The sequence below is a fragment of the Acanthochromis polyacanthus genome, chromosome 2 (assembly GCF_021347895.1).
Source record: "Acanthochromis polyacanthus isolate Apoly-LR-REF ecotype Palm Island chromosome 2, KAUST_Apoly_ChrSc, whole genome shotgun sequence".
NCBI classification, from domain to species: domain Eukaryota; kingdom Metazoa; phylum Chordata; class Actinopteri; family Pomacentridae; genus Acanthochromis; species Acanthochromis polyacanthus.
The window spans coordinates 5,073,777-5,094,011 of NC_067114.1; the positions used below are offsets into that span (position 1 = coordinate 5,073,777).

The 20,235-nt window shown below is 39.4% G+C and overlaps 1 protein-coding gene across 1 annotated transcript; it reads left to right on the forward strand.

The window, feature by feature from the left end:
* The first annotated feature begins 13,185 nt into the window (after positions 1 to 13,185).
* Positions 13,186 to 16,770, forward strand: mnx2b (motor neuron and pancreas homeobox 2b). Its single transcript, XM_051945027.1, has 3 exons — positions 13,186 to 13,630; positions 14,707 to 14,867; positions 16,326 to 16,770. Exons 1-3 carry the CDS (start codon positions 13,201 to 13,203, stop codon positions 16,734 to 16,736), a joined length of 1,002 nt encoding a protein of 333 aa, XP_051800987.1. The 5' UTR covers positions 13,186 to 13,200; the 3' UTR covers positions 16,737 to 16,770.
* Positions 16,771 to 20,235: the final 3,465 nt, after the last annotated feature.

Consider the following 20,235-nt stretch of genomic DNA (forward strand, 5'->3'; position numbering starts at 1 on the left):
CTTAGCCTTGCAGGAAGAAGATTTATATGTGTGAAGCATTTTAGGACATTGTCTGGCCGCTTAACAAGAACTTCTGTTGATTCTTTAAGAAACTAAATAATGATCCTCGCAACAGAGGAGACTTGTGAGAAGAAAAAACTTCTCAGCTACCACAGGGGAAAAAAGGATGACTGCCGATGCTAACTTGTTTTTTAAAGAAGTTGAGTAAACACTTGTAATTTTCCAGTTCATTCAGTTGTAGCTTGGCCAGTGACTGGAAGGTTTGTCATGTTGACATAATAAGGATGGTTGATGTCTGTCCGTAAAATGCCTGGTTTAGATGACATGTTTTATGATATATGTCTCATCAGTAGAAATGGTGAATGGTAAATTCTAAAAAAATTCCACATAGAACCTTGGTTTCTGTGTACAGACACCAAATAAGTGCAGGTTAGACTCAAAGCTGGATTATCTGACGTCTTTTAAAGTGCATTTTTAATTCAGGCAAGGTGGAGAATTTGTCCTTCTCCATTATTTGTGACAGACTGACAAAAGGTGATTTAGGCCACTTTAAAGATTGAGCATGTGTAGTTTACTGGGAGGAGGGGCCGCCTATTCAAACCAATTAGCACACTGACAGAGAGGGATGAGTTCCCTGACCTCTGTACCCTTGTAGCCGTAAATACAACAAATATAATGAACAGAGAGTGAGGAAAAGATGAGCGACTGAGATGGAGACATTTGTATTTAAACCACTTGAGATGGAAACCTTTAGCTGTTCCTTCTGAGTCAGTGGTGCCGTATGTTGTGTTTTGCTGTGAACCCAGATTTAATCATAAAATTAACTACAGACATGTTTAGCGTGAGCGAAAACTTGAATTACTTTGATATTCAGAAAGTTCCTGAAAGTCAAAAAAAGCTAAAACAAAATAGCTTAGATTGATGTTTTTGTCTCATATTGTATTTCTCATTTTGCATTCAAACATTCAAATGAACAGCGATCTTTCTGTTGGCAGTCTGAAGGGATTTTGACTGTTTTGTCACTTCATCAGAGCTCTGTTGCCAGACGGGCCGCACTTCGTCACACCTTGACAGACGTTTTGATCAATTCAGGGCCATTAAAATACACCACAATGCTATGATTTACCTCCGCCACAATTTCATAGATTGACAAATCTTAACAGCGCTCCATTTAGCCTATTGACAAAGTTTAGCGACTGATCAATTCATTCCCATTTTTGGAATATCGACTACCTCTAACAGAAATTACCTGATGGGAGGCGGCACTACTAGCATTACTAGAAAGAGATTCATTTGCTTAAAAGATTAGCCCCATGCAGAAGTGAATATTACTTCTAATTTGCGTGGCATATCGTGCACCATAGAGATTTCTTTTAAGATTTAACTGGTTCAAATGAGAAAACTTTCTCAGTACACTCCAACACGTTTAATGACCATAAGTATTCAGACACTTACACATATACTATTCTACACGCCTTGGTGCTTCAGCATGTTTAGTGTGAAATAAAATAATGGATATGACATTAAAACACCAAGTCTGATTTTGAATTTAAGTAGATTAACATCGATATTGAAAGAACTACGTGAGGCATATCCCTTGTAACACATAGGGCTGAAATTGTAAGAGTTTAGAAGTGATTGGACACTGATTGGACAGCCATGTGATGTTTCAGTGCTAATTTGTTCACAAAAAAGCTCAACAATGGTTCAGCATTGATTGGAAATTGACACTAAGATTGTGAAGAAAATTATAAGAAGAAAAAAAGTAAAATAGTGGGTTTACCAAATCAACAGCTGGGTTCATGCAAATGAAGCTGATGCACACAGGAATAAAAAGAAAATAGCAAACAATCTAAAGAGCAAAAATCTTGACTGGAAAATAATTTGCATGGTGAAGAAACCCCTTTAATGAGTGCACAGAAAGTCAAGAATGCTCTTTGGTAAGCTTTAAAAACAGAGGGACCAGTTAGCGGTTCACAAACACACGCAAAACATAATCGACAGAGTTGTGGAACAAAGTTCTGCAGACGGATGAAACAAAAACCGGCCTCAGTGAAACTAATGGAAAGAGGAAAGAGTTGAGACAAATGGAAGCACCGCGGAGCCAAAACATAGCACCTCATCTGTCAAACATGGTGGTGGCTTTGTAACGGCTGCCAATGAAACGGGCACACTGGCATTTACTGATGATTTCACAGCTGATGGAAGCAGCACGATGAATGTTTAATACACTGTAGATTAGCGTCCTGTCAGTCTTATCTGTCTGCTCACAGAGGTTTGCTTTTGTATCCCTAAATCCACAAGTCTGTAGCGTAGAGTTAGTTGTTGTTCTGTGCACACATGAAGATGCAGCAATTTTGTTTAGCTGCAATGGAATAATGCTGGATTTGTGTGTGTGTGTGTGTGTGTGTGTGTGTGTGTGGGGGGGGGGGGGGGGGGGGGGACACCATGCAAGATGAAAATCTGTGCAGATTTTGTGTATTTCTGTGCATGTACAGGTACCAGGCAGCTTCTTTCTAATTATGGGATGTTGTCTACCTTTTTCCACATAGCCTAGTTGATGTAGGGCTATTTTTTGCTCTTCTCTGCAAGCTTGAAATGTTGCTATAAGTTAGGTTTAGCAGCTCTAAGTCTATGGCTGAAGGTGATGGTACACAATCACATTAGGACACCATATATATTTTTATCTCGATATTTTATACTTTACTACAACAGAGTAATGCTTTCAAATGTTTGCTTTCTCAATCTTTAGTGAAACATTTTACAGTAGCAGAATGTAGTTTCACAACATGTTCTGGATAAAGCAAACTTCATGCAGGTGCTAAATGAAATGTAATGAGATTAGCCAAGTTATTACAAACTATCAAAAAAGCTGCATATTTTGAGACTCCCAATAAAAATCCACCCATCTAATAGTTGTATATATTAATAATAGTGACATATCAGTGGAAACCACAAATGTGTCTGCAAAGTAGAAGCGGCAGACCAACTGCTGTCTATACAGCCTGGCTTGCAGCATGGCCAAAAGAAAAGAAACATTTTTTTGTCATTTTCTCATCAGTATTATCTGTTTGAAAGAAGCAGTATCATTCAGTGCTTATCACACAATGCAAAGTAATCCAAACTAGAAAAATAGCTGGCACACTGAATAACTGTAGACCAACTTTAAATTTCTTGGTATTTTATTGATGAATTTTCTGCAAATAGAAGAATTTTTACCTCAAAATCCCGATCTGTCTGTGTGTTGCTTTCGCTGCGTGTCTGTCCTCGGTAACCTTTGGTTAGTGTTAACGGGTAAATTGGGCAATAAGAAGACATTACCTGAGTGCTAATGGCAGAAAGGCAATTTCCTCACTGCAGAAAGCACGGCAGAAGTCTTGCTATTATGAGCAATAACCTCCGTCCCTAAAGTAGCAATGCCGATTTAAATGTCATTTTAGGCAGCAAAGTAAGTGGTGGGAAAGACCTTAATTTATAACGTACCATACAGGTGAAACTGAGAAAGGAGAAGCAGGCAGCAAACAGCCAACTGGCGGACGTCTTCAAAGCACTTGATGACTCTGAATATCCACATAAGTGGTCAGATAATGCATGGTTGAAAGGGACTGTGAGATAGCAGGGTGAAAGTAATGATGTCTTGTTGTGTCTGATAAGGTGTATTTATCTCCTATCTCCCATATCTACGCACAATGGGGCCCTTGTATGGGTGACAGTAAAAGACAGAGCTGTTAGATGGAAGGACCCATTAAATGGCCATAAAAGTCATACTGGACTGGATAATGTTGAAAGGAAGCTTTTGTTTCCTTTGTGGGAAAACAGAAACAGGTGAGCTGGGAAACAGATTGGAGAGTCGTAAGGTTGGAATTTCCCAATTTAGACTTTGAGGACACTTTGGACCCTTGCTTTACTTGTTCCACATCAGCTGTGGTTTGTCAGACGTGTCTGCTTTATTTAGCTTTTATTGATTAGCTCAGATAATCTGTTATCAAATTAGCACACCAGACACTTAATTCCAGTGCTATGTTTAAGATAAATTTGCATCCTGAAATGTTTTGCTTACAGACATGGTACAGTGCCTTGTGAAAGTATTCGGCCCCCTTGAACTTTTCAACCTTTCGCCACATTTCAGGCTTCAAACATAAATATATAAAATTTTAATTTTTTGTCAAGAATCAACAACAATTGGGACACAATCGTGAAGTGGAATGAAATTTATTGGATATTTTATACTTTTTTAACAAATAAAAACCTGAAAAGTGGGGGGTGCAAAATTATTCGGCCCCTTTACTTTCAGTGCAGCAAACTCACTCCAGAAGTTCAGTGAGGATCTCTGAATGATCCAATGTTGTCCTAAATGACTGATGATGATAAATAGAATCCACCTGTGTGTAATCAAGTCTCCGTATAAATGCACCTGCTCTGTGATAGTCTCAGGGTTCTGTTTAAAGTACAGAGAGCACCATGAAGACCAAGGAACACACCAGGCAGGTCCGAGATACTGTTGTGGAGAAGTTTAAAGCCGGATTTGGATACAAAAAGATTTCCCAAGCTTTAAACATCTCAAGGAGCACTGTGCAAGGAATCATATTGAAATGGAAGGAGTATCAGACCACTGCAAATCTACCAAGACCCAGCCGTCCCTCTAAACTTTCACCTCCAACAAGGAGAAGACTGATCAGAGATGCAGCCAAGAGGCCCATGATCACTCTGGATGAACTGCAGAGATCTACAGCTGAGGTGGGAGAGTCTGTCCATAGGACAACAATCAGTTGTACACTGCACAAATCTGGCCTTTATGGAAGAGTGGCGAGAAGAAAGCCATTTCTCAAAGATATCCATAAAAAGTCTCGTTTAAAGGTTGCCACAAGCCACCTGGGAGACACACCAAACATGTGGAAGAAGGTGCTCTGGTCAGATGAAACCAAAATCCAACTTTTTGGCCACAATGCAAAACGATATGTTTGGCGTAAAAGCAACACAGCTCATCACCCTGAACACACCATCCCCACTGTCAAACATGGTGGTGGCAGCCTCATGGTTTGGGCCTGCTTTTCTTCAGCAGGGACAGGGAAGATGGTTAAAATTGATGGGAAGATGAATGGAGCCAAATACAGGACCATTCTGGAAGAAAACCTGTTGGAGTCTGCAAAAGACCTGAGACTGGGACGGAGATTTATCTTCCAACAGGACAATGATCCAAAACATAAAGCCAAATCTACAATGGAATGGTTCACAAATAAACGTATCCAGGTGTTAGAATGGCCAAGTCAAAGTCCAGACCTGAATCCAATGGAGAATCTGTGGGCAGAGCTGAAGACTGCTGTTCACAAACGCTCTCCATCCAACCTCACTGAGTTCGAGCTGTTTTGCAAGGAAGAATGGGCAAGAATTTCAGTCTCTCGATGTGCAAAACTGATAGAGACATACCCCAAGCAACTTGCAGCTGTAATTGCAGCAAAAGGTGGCGCTACAAAGTATTAATGCAAGGGGGCCGAATAATATTGCACGCCCCACTTTTCAGGTTTTTATTTGTTAAAAAAGTTTAAAATATCCAATAAATTTCATTCCACTTCACGATTGTGTCCCACTTGTTGTTGATTCTTGACAAAAAATTAAAATTTTATGTCTTTATATTTGAAGCCTGAAATGTGGCGAAAGGTTGAAAAGTTCAAGGGGCCGAATACTTTCACAAGGCACTGTATTAGTTGTTATACCAAGAAAGATACCAGTGAGGTGTTACCAGATGTAAAAGCCAGCATGATTAAAAACTAATACACAGTGAAACATGTGCAATAATACTTACTACACTTACTACACTATGGCTGATTCTTAAAGCTTCTTGTAGACAGACCATCCCTTCATTTGGATCTTTTAAATTAGAAAATGTACCTATACATTGTCGAGTTCAAGTTTTAAAGCATTGATGGATATGGACTAATTTGGAATTTCTAATACATAAATTTAAATGTACAAACAAGAGCAGACAAAATAGTGTCTCCATTCAAATCACTGTTGAAAAATGAATATGATTTGACAGTATGAGTAGGGTTTAAAATGGTTCGAAGGGTTCCATCTTGAAGTTGCTTGCTGGATTTAAGGGTTCTGACTTTCAAATTCAGACATTTACACCCAGTTCATGCATGTGATTGGTTATCTGAGCAGTTGTAAGAGAGAAGCGAGGCATTTGACTTCCCTCACTAGATGAAAACAGACACATTTCTCTACATATCACAATACCAAGTCTCCACTCCATCTATAATCACTGGCATTTCATCCTGCCTTGCAGTGTGGCCATGTGGAACAACTCTAAACACAAAATGCACAGCATTGTTCTGACTATGAATCAGCCCTAACTCTCAAAATTACAGAGCTCGTTTTAAGGAAAGTTTAGGATCATGTAAGTACTTTGTAAGCATTAGGGAATAATGGTTGATAATGCTGCTGCTGACTGTCACTTGGAAACAGGAAACAAACAGCGGCCTCCCATGTCAAAGTCGAACATTAGCTGACCCATCCATCCACCCCAGCCTCCTTTCTGTGTAGAATATGTTGGTTACTGCATACATCCTTGTGTGTACCTATGGGCACTGGCATTTTAGGGAACATCCTGAAACAAACGATGAAGAACTTTTTCTTGGGAGTATAATCTCAATTAGTCTGGCCTAGTTTTGTGTTCACGTGAAGTAGAAATTCGCTGCTTGGATTTAACTGAAGTTTTTGTCATAAATACAACAGGATGATTGGAAGAAACTTTTGCTTTCATTCATGTAAACTTATCCACTCTACATGTTAGAAAGTATACAACAGAGGGGAGTGCACTCTTGTGGAATACCACCTAAATGTCAGATGGTTCAAAACTGAATCTTATTTTCATAACTGCATTATTTCTAAGCTGGTGAGTGAAGCTTTTTTTTGTCTAATGAACAATCCAAAATAAAGATTTATGAAAACCACAATGAAAATACAGGACCCAAAATAGAAACTTGGTTCAAAAAAGTTAGATAATTTGGTTTCACTGACATGAAAATGAGTACACTTGTGATTTTAAATCAGCATTACTGAATGAACGTAGTTATAAAACGACCTGTGAATACCAGGAACGTCATGATTTTTGGTTTATGGACTGCATCCATCTGCATGTCGGCATCATGGCGCCATATGGAAAACATTTGAAACAGCATAAAACTGAGCCATGGCTATTGTCAGGGAAACAAACATGTCACTGATCAAAGAAGGTGGGTAAGTCATTTCCTAGAATGACTTTCTCCTCTGTGCTGACCCTGTAGGCCACACCACCACTGGAACCATCACGGTTTGTTGCCAAAGCAAGAGTGTTGACGACAAACTGCTGGCACTCCTCCTTATGTTGCATTTGAAAAATCGAACTGGGAGACTTCACAAATATGGACAAAGACACAGGAAAATCAGACAGCAAATAGAAATCAGTCGAAACACAGCTGCAGCAGTCGTCAGGAGATGTCGAATGAACAACAGTACAACTAATCAGAGCTGCAGTGGTCGCCCTCCTGAAATGACTCTACAGACAAAAGGCTAGTTGCACAATGTAGCTTAAAAAACAGATGATCTAGTGCTTCCAACTGGGCACAGGGGTTCCCAATGAAAATCTGAATTTCTATGATGTCCCAGACAGCGTGAAAGACATTGAACAAGGTCAGCCTCTGTGGCAGATGTCCTAAAACATATCCCTGTGAGATAAACTTTGCTCAAAAACGTAAAGCATGGTGAATACTCCAGAGTGCATTCTTTGGTCAGATGTGATCAGATACATTTGTTCAGCTCAGGTGTGGTCCAGCATGTTTGGTAGAATCCTAACTAGGACTACCACAGTGAAGATATATTCCTGACAGTGAAGCACAGAGGTAAGCGTGTGATGATATGAAGCTGTACGAGTGCAAAAGGTGTTGGGAAGATGACATTTATAGACAGCAACATGAAAGCCATAGATATACCAAAACACCAGCTGAGAAGATGATTCCCAGTCTGCAGAAGCTTAGCAGAAGTAGAGTATTCAAGCATGATAACCATCCAAAGTTTTCGGCTGCAGTTTGCAACAGTTTCTCTTGAAGAAAAAGTCGGTTGAGTATACTGCCTGACTTGAACTCAAAAGAGCACCTTTGGGTGATGGATGGCAAAACATTTCTTCAGAAATGTGTGTAGCACTGGTATCTTGGATGCCAAAGAGGTCTGAGTCTAATGAAATAATAAATAATGCAGTTAGCAGTTTTGAATCATTGACATCTAAGTGATATTGGATTAGCGGTGTACGTACTCTTGTTGTATGCTGTAAATAACCGATGTGTTAAAGTAACTCAGAAATAAACAACCAATTGCAAGCAATGACTTCCATGCTCAGCAAACAACCGCATTATCTTTCCACCAGCAGCTCATGAAAGTGCTGATATACACCTGAAAGTGAGAGAAACGAGGGGAGTGGGTGTGGGAAGGGGCCAAAGTAGCAAAGACAGACCTAAAGAGATTCACATCCTGCGGGCTAGATGTCATATGGCAAAGCTCAATATTGGTTAATAAATGATAGGGACAAGGTACAGGGACTGAAAGGAGAAGTAAAACTCTAATAAATTACCTTTATCTCCTTAATGAGACAACATTAATTTTGGTCTCAAGGTCTGGCCGAAAGCGGGCTGATTTATCATCTGCCTTTAACACTGTGGGAATTAGTCTAATTACCAGCGGCATAGAGAGCTGATTTTCACTTCACAGAAAGCCCATTGTGTGTCCAGATCATTTATCACAACCGCGGTCTGAATGTTCCAGGCCTGGTGGGAAAGGTGGTGCTGCTCACCGGCGTCCCTGAAAGCTTCGGGTGTCACAACATGCCTGATACACGAACAGACAAACACAAAGTAAGCTGAACACGCCATGGATAGTGAATCAATGAGTCGATCTTTTAAGGCCAGCTGTGTGATTTTAACATGTTTTCATGTGATCCGTGCTATCGAACCAAGCTGTAGAAGGTCCAGAAATGTTGGTCCATTTCAGCTCCTGATCTTTCTTCAGTCTCGTCTATCAGTAGCTTGAGGGATCTTATCAATTGGTTAAATAAACCAGTGAAAATTAGTGAGCCAGTGGCAGTGAATAATGTAGGCCTGCTGACCGAGCCAGCACACGGTGAACACAACAGCACACCTGGATTAGTTTAAGGACAGGGCAAGCTGTCTCAGAGCTGTGGTAATGATTGAAAAATATGCCTGTAATTGCTGATAAGCTCTTTAATGTTTCAGTAAACTCCTGTTGGCCGCTAAGTTTACTGACGCATAACTGGTTGATAAACTCTGGCTTTGTAGTCGAGGGCCGGCGGCTTCTTTGAACCAATTGTCCTCTCACGGTGCTAAAGGGTGTGCGCTGCATTTTGAGAGTTTTGTAAAAGGTTCAAAAGGGCATGTGCATGTGAGGACAGGTCTGACGGATGAAGGGAAACAAGGTAATGAGAGTTTAGATCAGATCAGATTCACTGTTAAGAGGCCTTTTTGTTGAGTTTTAACTTACAATCAGGAGCCTGAGTCACTGTTTCTGACTCAGTGGTGAGCATCAGCTACACAGTAAATCATACTGGTCCCATTGTACTGCAGCGTTCCAGCCCTGACCTCGGACAGGTTTCTCCCTCACTGATCGATGTCATCACTATCTCTGCCATTTAAAGTTCTGAAGCAAGTGAAAAACAAGACAGTCATCCTAGCAGCTCTGTTAAACTGCACGTAAGCACAGCGGCACCTTTAGCTAAATGCTAAGCAATGATCACAATGCATATTTTTGAAGTTAAGCTTTGTTTATTCACCAGTTTCCATCTTAGTTTAACAGTGTAAATAGGGATAAACACAAAGTACAGCTGAGGCTGGAATTTTATTACATTTATGACTATTTGGACGTAAACCATTCTGGGAAAATTCATTGTTCCAGTCTGATGATGAATAAAACTGAAAATGAAAGGTCAAAACTCTTAATAATCCAACTTGTTGTTGCTGCTACACTTTATTCTGAACCAAACTCTAACCAGGAGTGTCTTGAAAACCTGATTGGCCTCTTCAGTTTGTCATTTATCATTCTTAAGTGTGAACTGCAACAACTTCCCACATGTTGTCCAAACATGGGTAGTGGTCATATTGTAGAGTCACCAGAGGAAAGGGCCGGTTTGCCACACAGGAAGATGCAGAAAAAACAGAATCTGGCTCCAAATTGGCGAATTTTCCTCTGGGGGACTCCTAGGTGAGATTATAAGAGATAAAATAATCAACTGTCAAGAAACTTGCAGTTGCACCAAAATGGGGCGCTGTGTTACCTGCATGTCAGTTAGTGGTACAGAATTGTATGAAATTATTTTTGTTTTTAGCAGTTTGCACCACTGACATTCAATTTTTCATTAATCATTAGACCCTGACTTGCAGAAGACTTTAGCTTTCACATTTCACACTTCTTCCCAATGCCATCACCCTAATAAACAGCTGAGCCGCTCCTCCAGACCTGTATAATATGGAATATACCAATGGTACAGTACCGGTACTTTTTGCACTTAGAACAATGATAATTTCTAGCTTGTAAATATCTGTAGGCCTATATATTGTGTTCTGTTTATTTTATGACTACTTTCCCCCTGTTCTTCTTTCTACAGTTTCTTTATCATTATTATAATTATTATCATTATTATTATTATTATTCTCTTTCCTTATTCTTATGGCGACACCAACAGCTGAAGCTAAATTCCTTGTATGCTGTGGCGATTAAAGTTGATTCTGACATTTGTCAGTTGTTTTATATCACTATAAGGGTCCAAAGAGAAATATATAAGAAGGTGATCCTGCAGAAGAATTTAAAAAAAAGGGCTTTTATTAATGTATTTACTAATTTTTTTGCTAGTGTTCTTTAGAAATTCTGAATATTGAACTTTAGGTGTCATCCTTCAAAATGTATTTGTTTTTGTTTATTCATTCATTCATTTTTTTCTTGTATTTCTTGTATTTGTTGATTGATTTTGAGCTAAAACCCTTTCAACTCCATTTTATTTTATGACATTTTATACTTCAATTTCTATTTTTTTTTTTTTTTTAAGATGGATGGTGGCCTATTCACACATACAGAGACATGTGATTATTTCAAGGAGACAAGCAGAGGAAGGCAGCAGACACTGGAAGTGGATTTAATTTAATTTGTGCCTCACTCAACAGGCCCAGCTTTAGCCTGGCCTTCCCATTTAAATTACTTTCAAATAATAAAAATGAAGGGAACGAGGGCTTCGGAAGAGGGTGAAAAGGTCGAGAAAAAGAGGCAGAAAGCAAGACTGATTTCTTTGGAGCAAATTACCTTCATATCAGGAGACAGGCGGTAATCTGCCTGATAGAGAGCTGAGGGAAGAGAGACACTGAGCCAGAGAGGAGGAATGGATGGATCTGCTGGAGCTCCAATCTCCTGGAGGTCAACTAGAAGCTCTATGCTCAAACTAAGGCCAATTACAAATCACAGGGTCTTCAAAAGATGGGGTGGATTCAGAGCAGCAGAAGGGATTTCAATCTCCCGAGATAATGTACATTTTGTTTTGGGGTTTTGCAGCTTGTAGACTGAATCATTGTCACATCTACAGTAAAGACAGACGTCTGATTGTTATTAAAGGCGTTAAACTACTGATGAAGAACTAAAATGATCAAATCTCCACTATATTTCATGTAATACCTCAGAAACCTGTTCAATATCCGGACCTGGGGAGCTGCAATTTGTGCCAAAAATACCCGAAACTCTTACATTTCTAATTTACATTTCACATTTTTATGTTTAGTTTAGTATGGCAGTATTTGATAAGCATAATGAATAAATTAAAGGTTCAGAAATCTGTTTTCCTGCAGGAATTACAGTCAGCATTTACTAAATAAACAGCATTTGAAGATAAATACAACTGCATGCGCTTTTATTTTCAGATAAATGTGGTTTATTGGGTGTTCACCGGGTTAAAAATCAATATTTCGTTCAGATCTATGACTGAAATGCTGCCTTATGTGTAAAATAATGTGGGCAGGAGTTCAGTTTCATCACCGTCAAGACACAAATTCTCAATTTAGTGAAAGAATCAGATAAGAGACATTGTCTAAATTCATATTTTAACCAATTTCTCACAGTTAAACTCGGTTTTATTATGTTGGCACATGTTGTTGTTTCTACAAATTTTCGTTTTTGTTCCATTTGAAAAAAGAGAACAAATAAAGCTGATGCACTTCTGTTTTCCAGGTCTTAAAGCGACATTAGTTGGCATTAAGCAGGAGGCCAATTAACTTATAGCCTCTTCTGCCAAGTCATTACACTTTTATACGGTTTGTGTGCAATTCTTAATCGTAAACTTTAATGGTACTGGTATGGCCTTGGTATGAGAATGAGTCCAGTGATTAATATCACTGATTTAAATACTGGTCACCATGTTTTTATTAACATTCTCCAATCAGAGGCATCCAATAACATTAGTGCTGAAAAACAGCCAGTGTTTTGGTGCTGGAGGATGTTTGAAGCTGTAATAATGAACTAATCAGAGCTGGGTGTATAATTCTTCCTTCATGCAGGTAGCTGAGTGCGATGAGCTGGCAGTAAGATAGATACTGAAAATACAATTGCCCAATCTTCTAATGTACCTCCGCGCTTTGATGCAGTTGAAGGTGTTTGCAGGCGGGACAGGGGTTGGACATTACCTCACTCTGAGCGCTTTCTGGGGGGGAGAAACGAGCGAGTAATTAGCTGATTAGAGGCCCGTCAGAGCAGCTCAGGCTTCAGCCAATCCCAGCTCACAGCGGCCTTCAAGGGTGGAGGAGGACGGCTGATGGAGAGAGACGCACACCTCCGTGGTTTGTGATGGTGCAGAGTGACATGTATGAGGAGAATGTAGAGAAAGTGGCGCAGGGATGCACACGCGAACGATAGCAATTTAGAAACTGCTAAAAAAAAAAAAAGTATATATTTTTTTAGGTTTATCAGTCGTTAATAGAAGTTGGTGATGTGTCAATGCTTCTTCTCGAACCGCACATGAGCATTTCCAGGCCGATTTTTAACGAAAATTTAAGGAAAACATATGAGTTTGTAACGGAAGAGGCTCCGCTGTCTGCGCTCTGACGCACGGCACAGGTGCGCACCGGCCACGCGCTCATTCCTCCACGACTCTGCATTGTCGCTCCTTTGGGTGAAGCCGTCATGGAGAAATCGAAAAACTTCAGAATTGACGCCCTGCTCGCAGATGAGACCCACCGGGGCGGCCGGGACCTGTCCCCGGGTCTGAGCAGCGACAGCCCCGCGGGCAGCCCGGTCTCCTGCCGCCGTGCGGACACCCCGTCTCCACGGGCCGTTCAGCTCCAGACCGGACTAATCCCCAAACCGAGTGTCCTGAATCTCAGCCATCCGGGACTCGCTTCGCTGCCTCAGGGGGCGATTCCTGGCATGTACCCTGCGCCCATGTACCCGCTCTCTGCGCTGGGAGGGCAGCACCCGTTCGCCTACACCGGTTTTACGCCGCTAACGCAGACCTACCCGGAGCACCTGAAGGCGGCTGCCATGGCCGGATCTCTGCCCCTGGAGCACTGGATCCGCGCCGGGATCATGATGCCACGACTGCCAGATTACAGCTGTAAGTATGATTTTAAAAAATATGTATTTTATAGTTCCAAAATGTACAAAGTTCAAATGTCATACTGAAAGAATTTACAGCAAGAACAAAGTTATTCTCCAAATTATTATTATTATTATCATTATCATCATCATTATTATTATTATTATTACTGTTATTATTATATACTCGACTTAATTGATTACAGGTTTTATGGGTTTTATTAATTTATTGCTTATTTGTTGTTGTTTTATGTTTTTCCCGGAAGAAATATCCCCGATTTATTATTCAAATGACATCTCTAATTAGCAAGTCTTACTATATAATTTTCTTCTAATATGTTTCAGAGATTTGGAATCAAAAATATTTATGGAAATCGGACCCAAATAGCCACTGTTTGTATATTTCTCATTCTTTCATGTCTCTCCTAAATCAAGCCAGCATCATTTACAGCGCGTTTTTTCCGAGCCATGCTTTGTGCCATATTTTAATCAAAGTACAGTCTCAGATCTACATACTGGCTGTGGTTTGTCTCCTCGCTAACAGCATGCATCTTCCCTTCCAGTCCACCGGCCTCGGATTTACTGCTTATCTCTGTGTCATATTTTAATTTTGGCCCATTTATTTCTCTATAAACGCCAACCCGATGAAAATTGTCTTTGTGTGACGAAGAAACTATAAACAAACACCTAAAACGTTCTGTAGTTCATCAATAAAATCCCAAAAGCCTTCATTGAATTTTCATTAAGTTAATGGCATGCCTGTGTTTTTATGGCCTTCTGCCGTGTCCCCCCAGTCAACAATAAACTGGAGTAAAGCTATTATAGTTAATGATGGCCACAGAGTGCCGGCATATGTGCCTGTTCCCTCCCACAACATTACATTGAACTTCTCATGTCCTTGGATTTCTATAAATAAGACTTGTGGCAGTGCAGGCTTGTTTAAGGCTTTAAATGAATCCAAATGTTACCAAAAAAATGTCATAAACTCAAACCAAGTAGATCCATGAAGCTCTGTAGGCTGCTATCAAATAAGACAATCTGTCATGAAAAACTGTAACAAACACACTGATGATATTTCTGCTTTTTCTCCTCCAGCCGGCCCTCAGTCTGGCCTGTTGGGGAAATGCCGGAGGCCCCGCACCGCCTTCACCAGCCAGCAGCTCCTGGAGCTGGAGAACCAGTTCAAACTGAACAAATACCTCTCCAGACCCAAACGATTTGAAGTGGCCACCTCGCTGATGCTGACTGAGACACAGGTAAGACGGAGACGGGCCCTGAAACAGCGCAGCTCCCCTTAAAATACTGTTTAATCCAAATTTATCTGACCTGAAAGACACGTTTCTCAAGTGTCACTTCTCACACTGATGCAGCAGCCCTCATTCAGTAACAGCACAGAGCATTTGTACGGTAGAACTGCATTTTAACAGGCTTCAGACATTTTAGCCCTTTTTATGTCTTTTATTTAACCCAGAAAGCCTCTCTTGAATGAGTGTTTTTGCCAATAGGCAGCAATAACAGAAAAATACAAGATAAATAACTGAAAACGTCCCTCAAAATCACCATGACAAAGATTAGATTATATTATATTGTGAACATGTTTAACACAGTCATGTAAAAACTTTGAACAAAACAAACCAATAGAAGTATAAAACCTTGGAAATAACAAGGATAAGTCCATCAAATAACCATGAAATTACAATAAAGTGCCTTTGCGTTGAGTTTAAAACAACAAATTTGTTCAACAAATTCAGAGTGACATGCAGGAATATTTGTTTGCGTATGATTTTAGTAAACAATAATAGTATGTGGCTTCATTATTGTGCACATCTGCATGTGTGTATTCTTTAATCATTTTCCCATATTTATGTATGTTAGATTCTAATGGTATACGTTTTTATTTTCATTTTATGTTCCTTCATGATTCTACCTGTGTGAATGGATTAGAATAAAGGCCACAGCACAAACCAAAGAGCTGTTATATTGTATTGCTTTTGTTAATGCCCGAAGTAGACACAGTGCATGAGCAGTCACCCTAAAGATCATTATTTTATGCATTATTAATTATCTTTTGTGAAGTTCTGCACTTTTATTTGAGGCAGATTTGACTCAGCTAATAAAAAAGAGAAGAGGATGTAACTTAAAGGGCCGAGAAACTGTTTAAAAATCAAAAGTTACTGTCAGTCTTTAGAATTAAATAGTCCTCAATAACTAAAATGACAGCAGTATTAGCAAAATATGTATTTAAGATAAGATGATCCTTTATTGCTTCCCATGCCAGAGGAAATTTCCATCGTTCCAGCAGCAACATCTTTCACAGCAACACTAAACATATGTATAGTAATAATGATAATATGTACAGTATGAAAAATGAATAAATACAGTATTAGAATGACAGCAACATGAAGTGGAATAAATGTACCTGTAAAAGCGCAAGATGCCAACAGTGCAAAAAACTGTTGTGCAGATTTGATCATGCTTTGAGATGATGATCTGATACAAGTCCAGTTTATGTGAACATCAGTCAGTGATGCTGACGTTGTGAGGTCTAACAGCAGATGGAATGAAGGACCTGCAGCAGGGTGGATGCCTCTGTCTGCTGCTTAAAGCCTCCACAGTCACATGCAGTGGATGAGAGCGATTTACATCTGTGTGGACAAACTCTGGACTCTTCTTCCTGAATGTGACATTTTCTTTCTTCTGTCGTTTCTCTGCAGGTCAAGATCTGGTTCCAAAATCGCAGGATGAAGTGGAAACGCAGCCGGAAGGCGAAGGAGCAGGCGACGGCCTCCAGCCAGTCTGAGACGGAACGACTACGCAGCGGAGGGAAAACAGCCACCGACAAATCTGAGAGCAGACGAGCCGTGACTCCGGACGACAGAGGGATCGATCTGGGCTTGGAGGACGGAGACGAGGAGGAAGAAGAGGAGGAGGACGAGGAGGATGAAGAAGAGGAGGAAGCCCCGCAGGGTTTTCCAGTTGCTATGGGCAACAGAGTTGGGATGCCACGGTCCACGGACTTCTTGAAGCACAGCAACAATGTCGGCTACAATCCCCACAGCCCTTTCTCTGATGATGAGCTGGAGGATGTGGGCGGAGGGGATAGGAAGATTGGAGCAGGACTGTGAAAAAAAAAAAAACACCCGGAGAAGACTGATTTCCTGAGTGCTCCAGAGACATCCATCCAGGAAAGTGTTTGTCATCACCAGAGAAGACAGTTTCCAAGCCTAAAGATCTCTGTCTGGTTTGCTCTGTGAATGTTTTTCCCATCTGGACATTTGTTGGGATCACTAATAACCAGACACAAACACTTACAGCAGGGGTGTCAAACTCCTCTTAGTTCAGGTTCCACATTCAGCCCAATTTGATCTGAAGTGAGCCTGACCAGTAAAATCACAGCATAATAACCTATAAATAACGATAACTTGAGATGTTTCCCTTTGTTTTAGTGAAAAAAGTACATTCTGAAAATATTCACATTTGAGGAACTTATCTTTTTACAAAACATTATGAACAACCTAAAATTTGTTCAGGAAAAAAACATTCGGTTTCAAAGACATTATGCCTCAGTTTATCATTTACACATTACAACTTACAGATCACAACCATTTAGTCACAGTTAACATGTAGTCTGGAACTGAATGATACATTGTTTTTCTTTTTAAAAAAAGACATAAAACAACAAAAACAAGACAAAATATTACAAAATGATACACAAAATGACCACAGTGAGAAACAAAATTGCAAACAATTAGACAAATGACACGAAACAAAATAAATAAATTAGACAAAAAATTTACAAGGCAACAAAACATGGACAAATGAGACAAAAATGACAAAAGCGTGAAACAAAACAGCAAAAACGTGACACAAAATTAATAAAGCAAAACACAAAATGGCAAACACGAGACAAAAAAACACAAGTGAGACAAAAGGAAACACAAAATGACAAAAATGAGGAACAAAACGACAAAACAGGAGACAAGGTCAGACAAAAACGACAAAAACAAGACAAAATGTTACAAAAATGAGACAAAAATGACAAAAGCGTGAAATGAAACAGCAAAAGCATGACGCAAAATGAATAAAGCAAAACACAAAATGACAAACATGAGACAGAAAAACCACAAGCGAGACAAAAAGGAAACACAAAATGACAAAAATGAGAAACAAAACGACAGAAACCGGAGACAAAGTCAGACAAAAACGACAAAAAACAACAAAAACAAGACAAAATGTTACAAAAATGAGACACAAAATGACAAAAGAAGAGTGGGAATAGAGTATTTTAATTTAAGATCAACTTGTCATGTTCTACAAATTATTTTAAATTTATGGTTTTACAAATGTACACATTGCAGTTAATGTCTTCTCTGTGACTTTCACCCTTTACAAAGTCATCCTGTGGGGCAGATTGGACCCTCTGGCGGACCAGTTCTGGCCCACAGGCTGCCTGTTTGACACCCCTGACTTACAGGATTGTGACACATGTTGTTTCAACTATCTGTGAATAAAATCATCTCTAAGTACTGTACATTTTGTAGCATGCTGAAAAGAGAGAAAAAAAGATGCTCACTTCCTCCCTAAGTTTAGCTGTTTTCATGAGTATCTTCCCCTCACCTCCTGCTAACCTTGTGTTTGCTCCGTCTGCTGACGGCTCCAGCTCCACCCAGCGAACACGTTTCCACAAATGAAGGATGTGAAGTGAACCGTCATGTTTTTAGACAGCTCTTGGATGAACGCTGCATCACAAAGTTACCCAGCTGTGTGGTGCTGCTGTGACTGAATAGAAGCATAGAAGCAGCTACTCCTCTGGATGTTTTCGGTCCAGTACTTTGCAGAACATCCCATGTATTGCATTTACTTTTGTGCATTTTATGTGAATACTGATGTCTTTTTTTTTTGTTGTTGTTGTTCTCTATAATGTTTATGAATTTGTTCTTACATGTAAATGAATTAATTTATTTGAATGATTGCAAAGACGAATCACACACGTATTTATCTCAAACTTGTTTGTGGTGTAATTGTGAAATAAAAAAAATGAAAACAAAGAAGAAAACAAAAGGAGTTTTTTGATCAGTGTTCCTATTTAATGTGTCACATGAAAAACTAAGAAAAAAATCATGATGATTGACTAAAGATGAAGTTTTTTTCATCATCTTAGAAACTGAAATTTTAATTTACAATAACAAAAATCACTAATTGTAACATGTGCATACTTCATTAAGGTGTGAGACCTCAGCTGAACCAAAGGTCAAAAGGTTAAATCACCTTGTGGTTCAGTAAACAAACACCGACTCTAACAACTGAATAAGGATCTGAAATTGAAACTAACTGGTGGCAGTAAAGCACTGGAGCTGATAGTTTACAGTAGTACAGGGATCTGTGAAAGACTAAAAAGAAGCCTGGAAAACCTAGAAAGGTTTCAGATAAAGCTGCACATCTGCAAAGCAAACCGTCTACACTGTAAAAAATGTTATGTTTACTTTAAAGTTCCGTCAGCTGTGGTCGCCAGAACGCTTTCGTAAAATCACGGTAAAACATTTTCTTCATTTAAAGAAACATAATAATAGTGTTGATTAAAAAATGTGCTTCATTCCATGTTTTACTGTAAAAAAAAAAAAAGTTTCAAACTGTATTGAAGTTTTAGTTTTACTTTAAAATTTACATAAAATAAAACTTGTGTGACCTGTTATAAATATTACAGCATTTTTCCATTATCAGCACAACAGTCAGTGTATTTAACATTTATTATGTGTGTTTTTAGCAATGGCATATATGCAGAACTTACAGTTATAGCCGTAGTTATCACAATCTGACCAGGACAAACTGGATTTTTTACATGAAATAAATGCAAAAACTCACTGTGTTACTTGTTAGAAATACTGCAGCATGTTTCCATTAACAGCCCAACTGTCAAAAATGGGTTTTGTTTTGAGAAATAAAAGCAAAATTTTCTCCTGATTAACTTATTTATAGTGATTCAGTGTTATAGTCACTACAAATCAAAAGTTTGGAGACACTTTCTGGGAAACTCTCTCCAAACTTTTGACTGGTAGTGTAAACCGTATCAAAGTGTTTTAGAGTTTACAGAGTTTTGCTGTCATGGTTTGATAGTTTTTCACCGTATAATTTCCGAACATTTTTAACAGATGAGAGCAAAAGATCCTGTAGGAAGGTTGAGCTGTTCCTCCGTGCAGCTTAAATGCACAAAACAAGGTCTACATGGAAGAGATAATATACACCCCCTGTCAAAGGTTTTGAGACGGGTTCTAATTTATTTGAATGAGAAAGTGTCTCAGAACTTTTGACAGGGGGTGTATAATGTAATATATGTCATCACAAAAGCATGAAATATGCAAAGCAGCATCTGGATGAGCCGTTCTGTAAACAAAGCGCTGCAGACTGATGAAGTACAAATTTAACTCTTGGCCAAAATCCCCAAAGGAGCAGCATTTGAACATGCTGTGTGAGCCTAAAACCATAAAGTTAAGAAAAAAATCCTAAATCACAAATAGAGAGACTTAAGAGAGACTACATGTGCATGCAAGTTGTGACATCTGCAATAACTGCAGGGTCTTAGCTTTGCGGAGTAGAAAATCTATACAAAAACTAACAATCCTCGGC

Bases quoted from the DNA above. Each gene is read 5' to 3' on its own strand.
- mnx2b (XM_051945027.1), top strand. From the start codon at position 13,201: ATGGAGAAATCGAAAAACTTCAGAATTGACGCCCTGCTCGCAGATGAG. The intron at 13,631-14,706 runs GTAAGTATGATT...TTTCTCCTCCAG, and splicing joins ACGACTGCCAGATTACAGCT to CCGGCCCTCAGTCTGGCCTG. The intron at 14,868-16,325 runs GTAAGACGGAGA...GTTTCTCTGCAG, and splicing joins TGATGCTGACTGAGACACAG to GTCAAGATCTGGTTCCAAAA.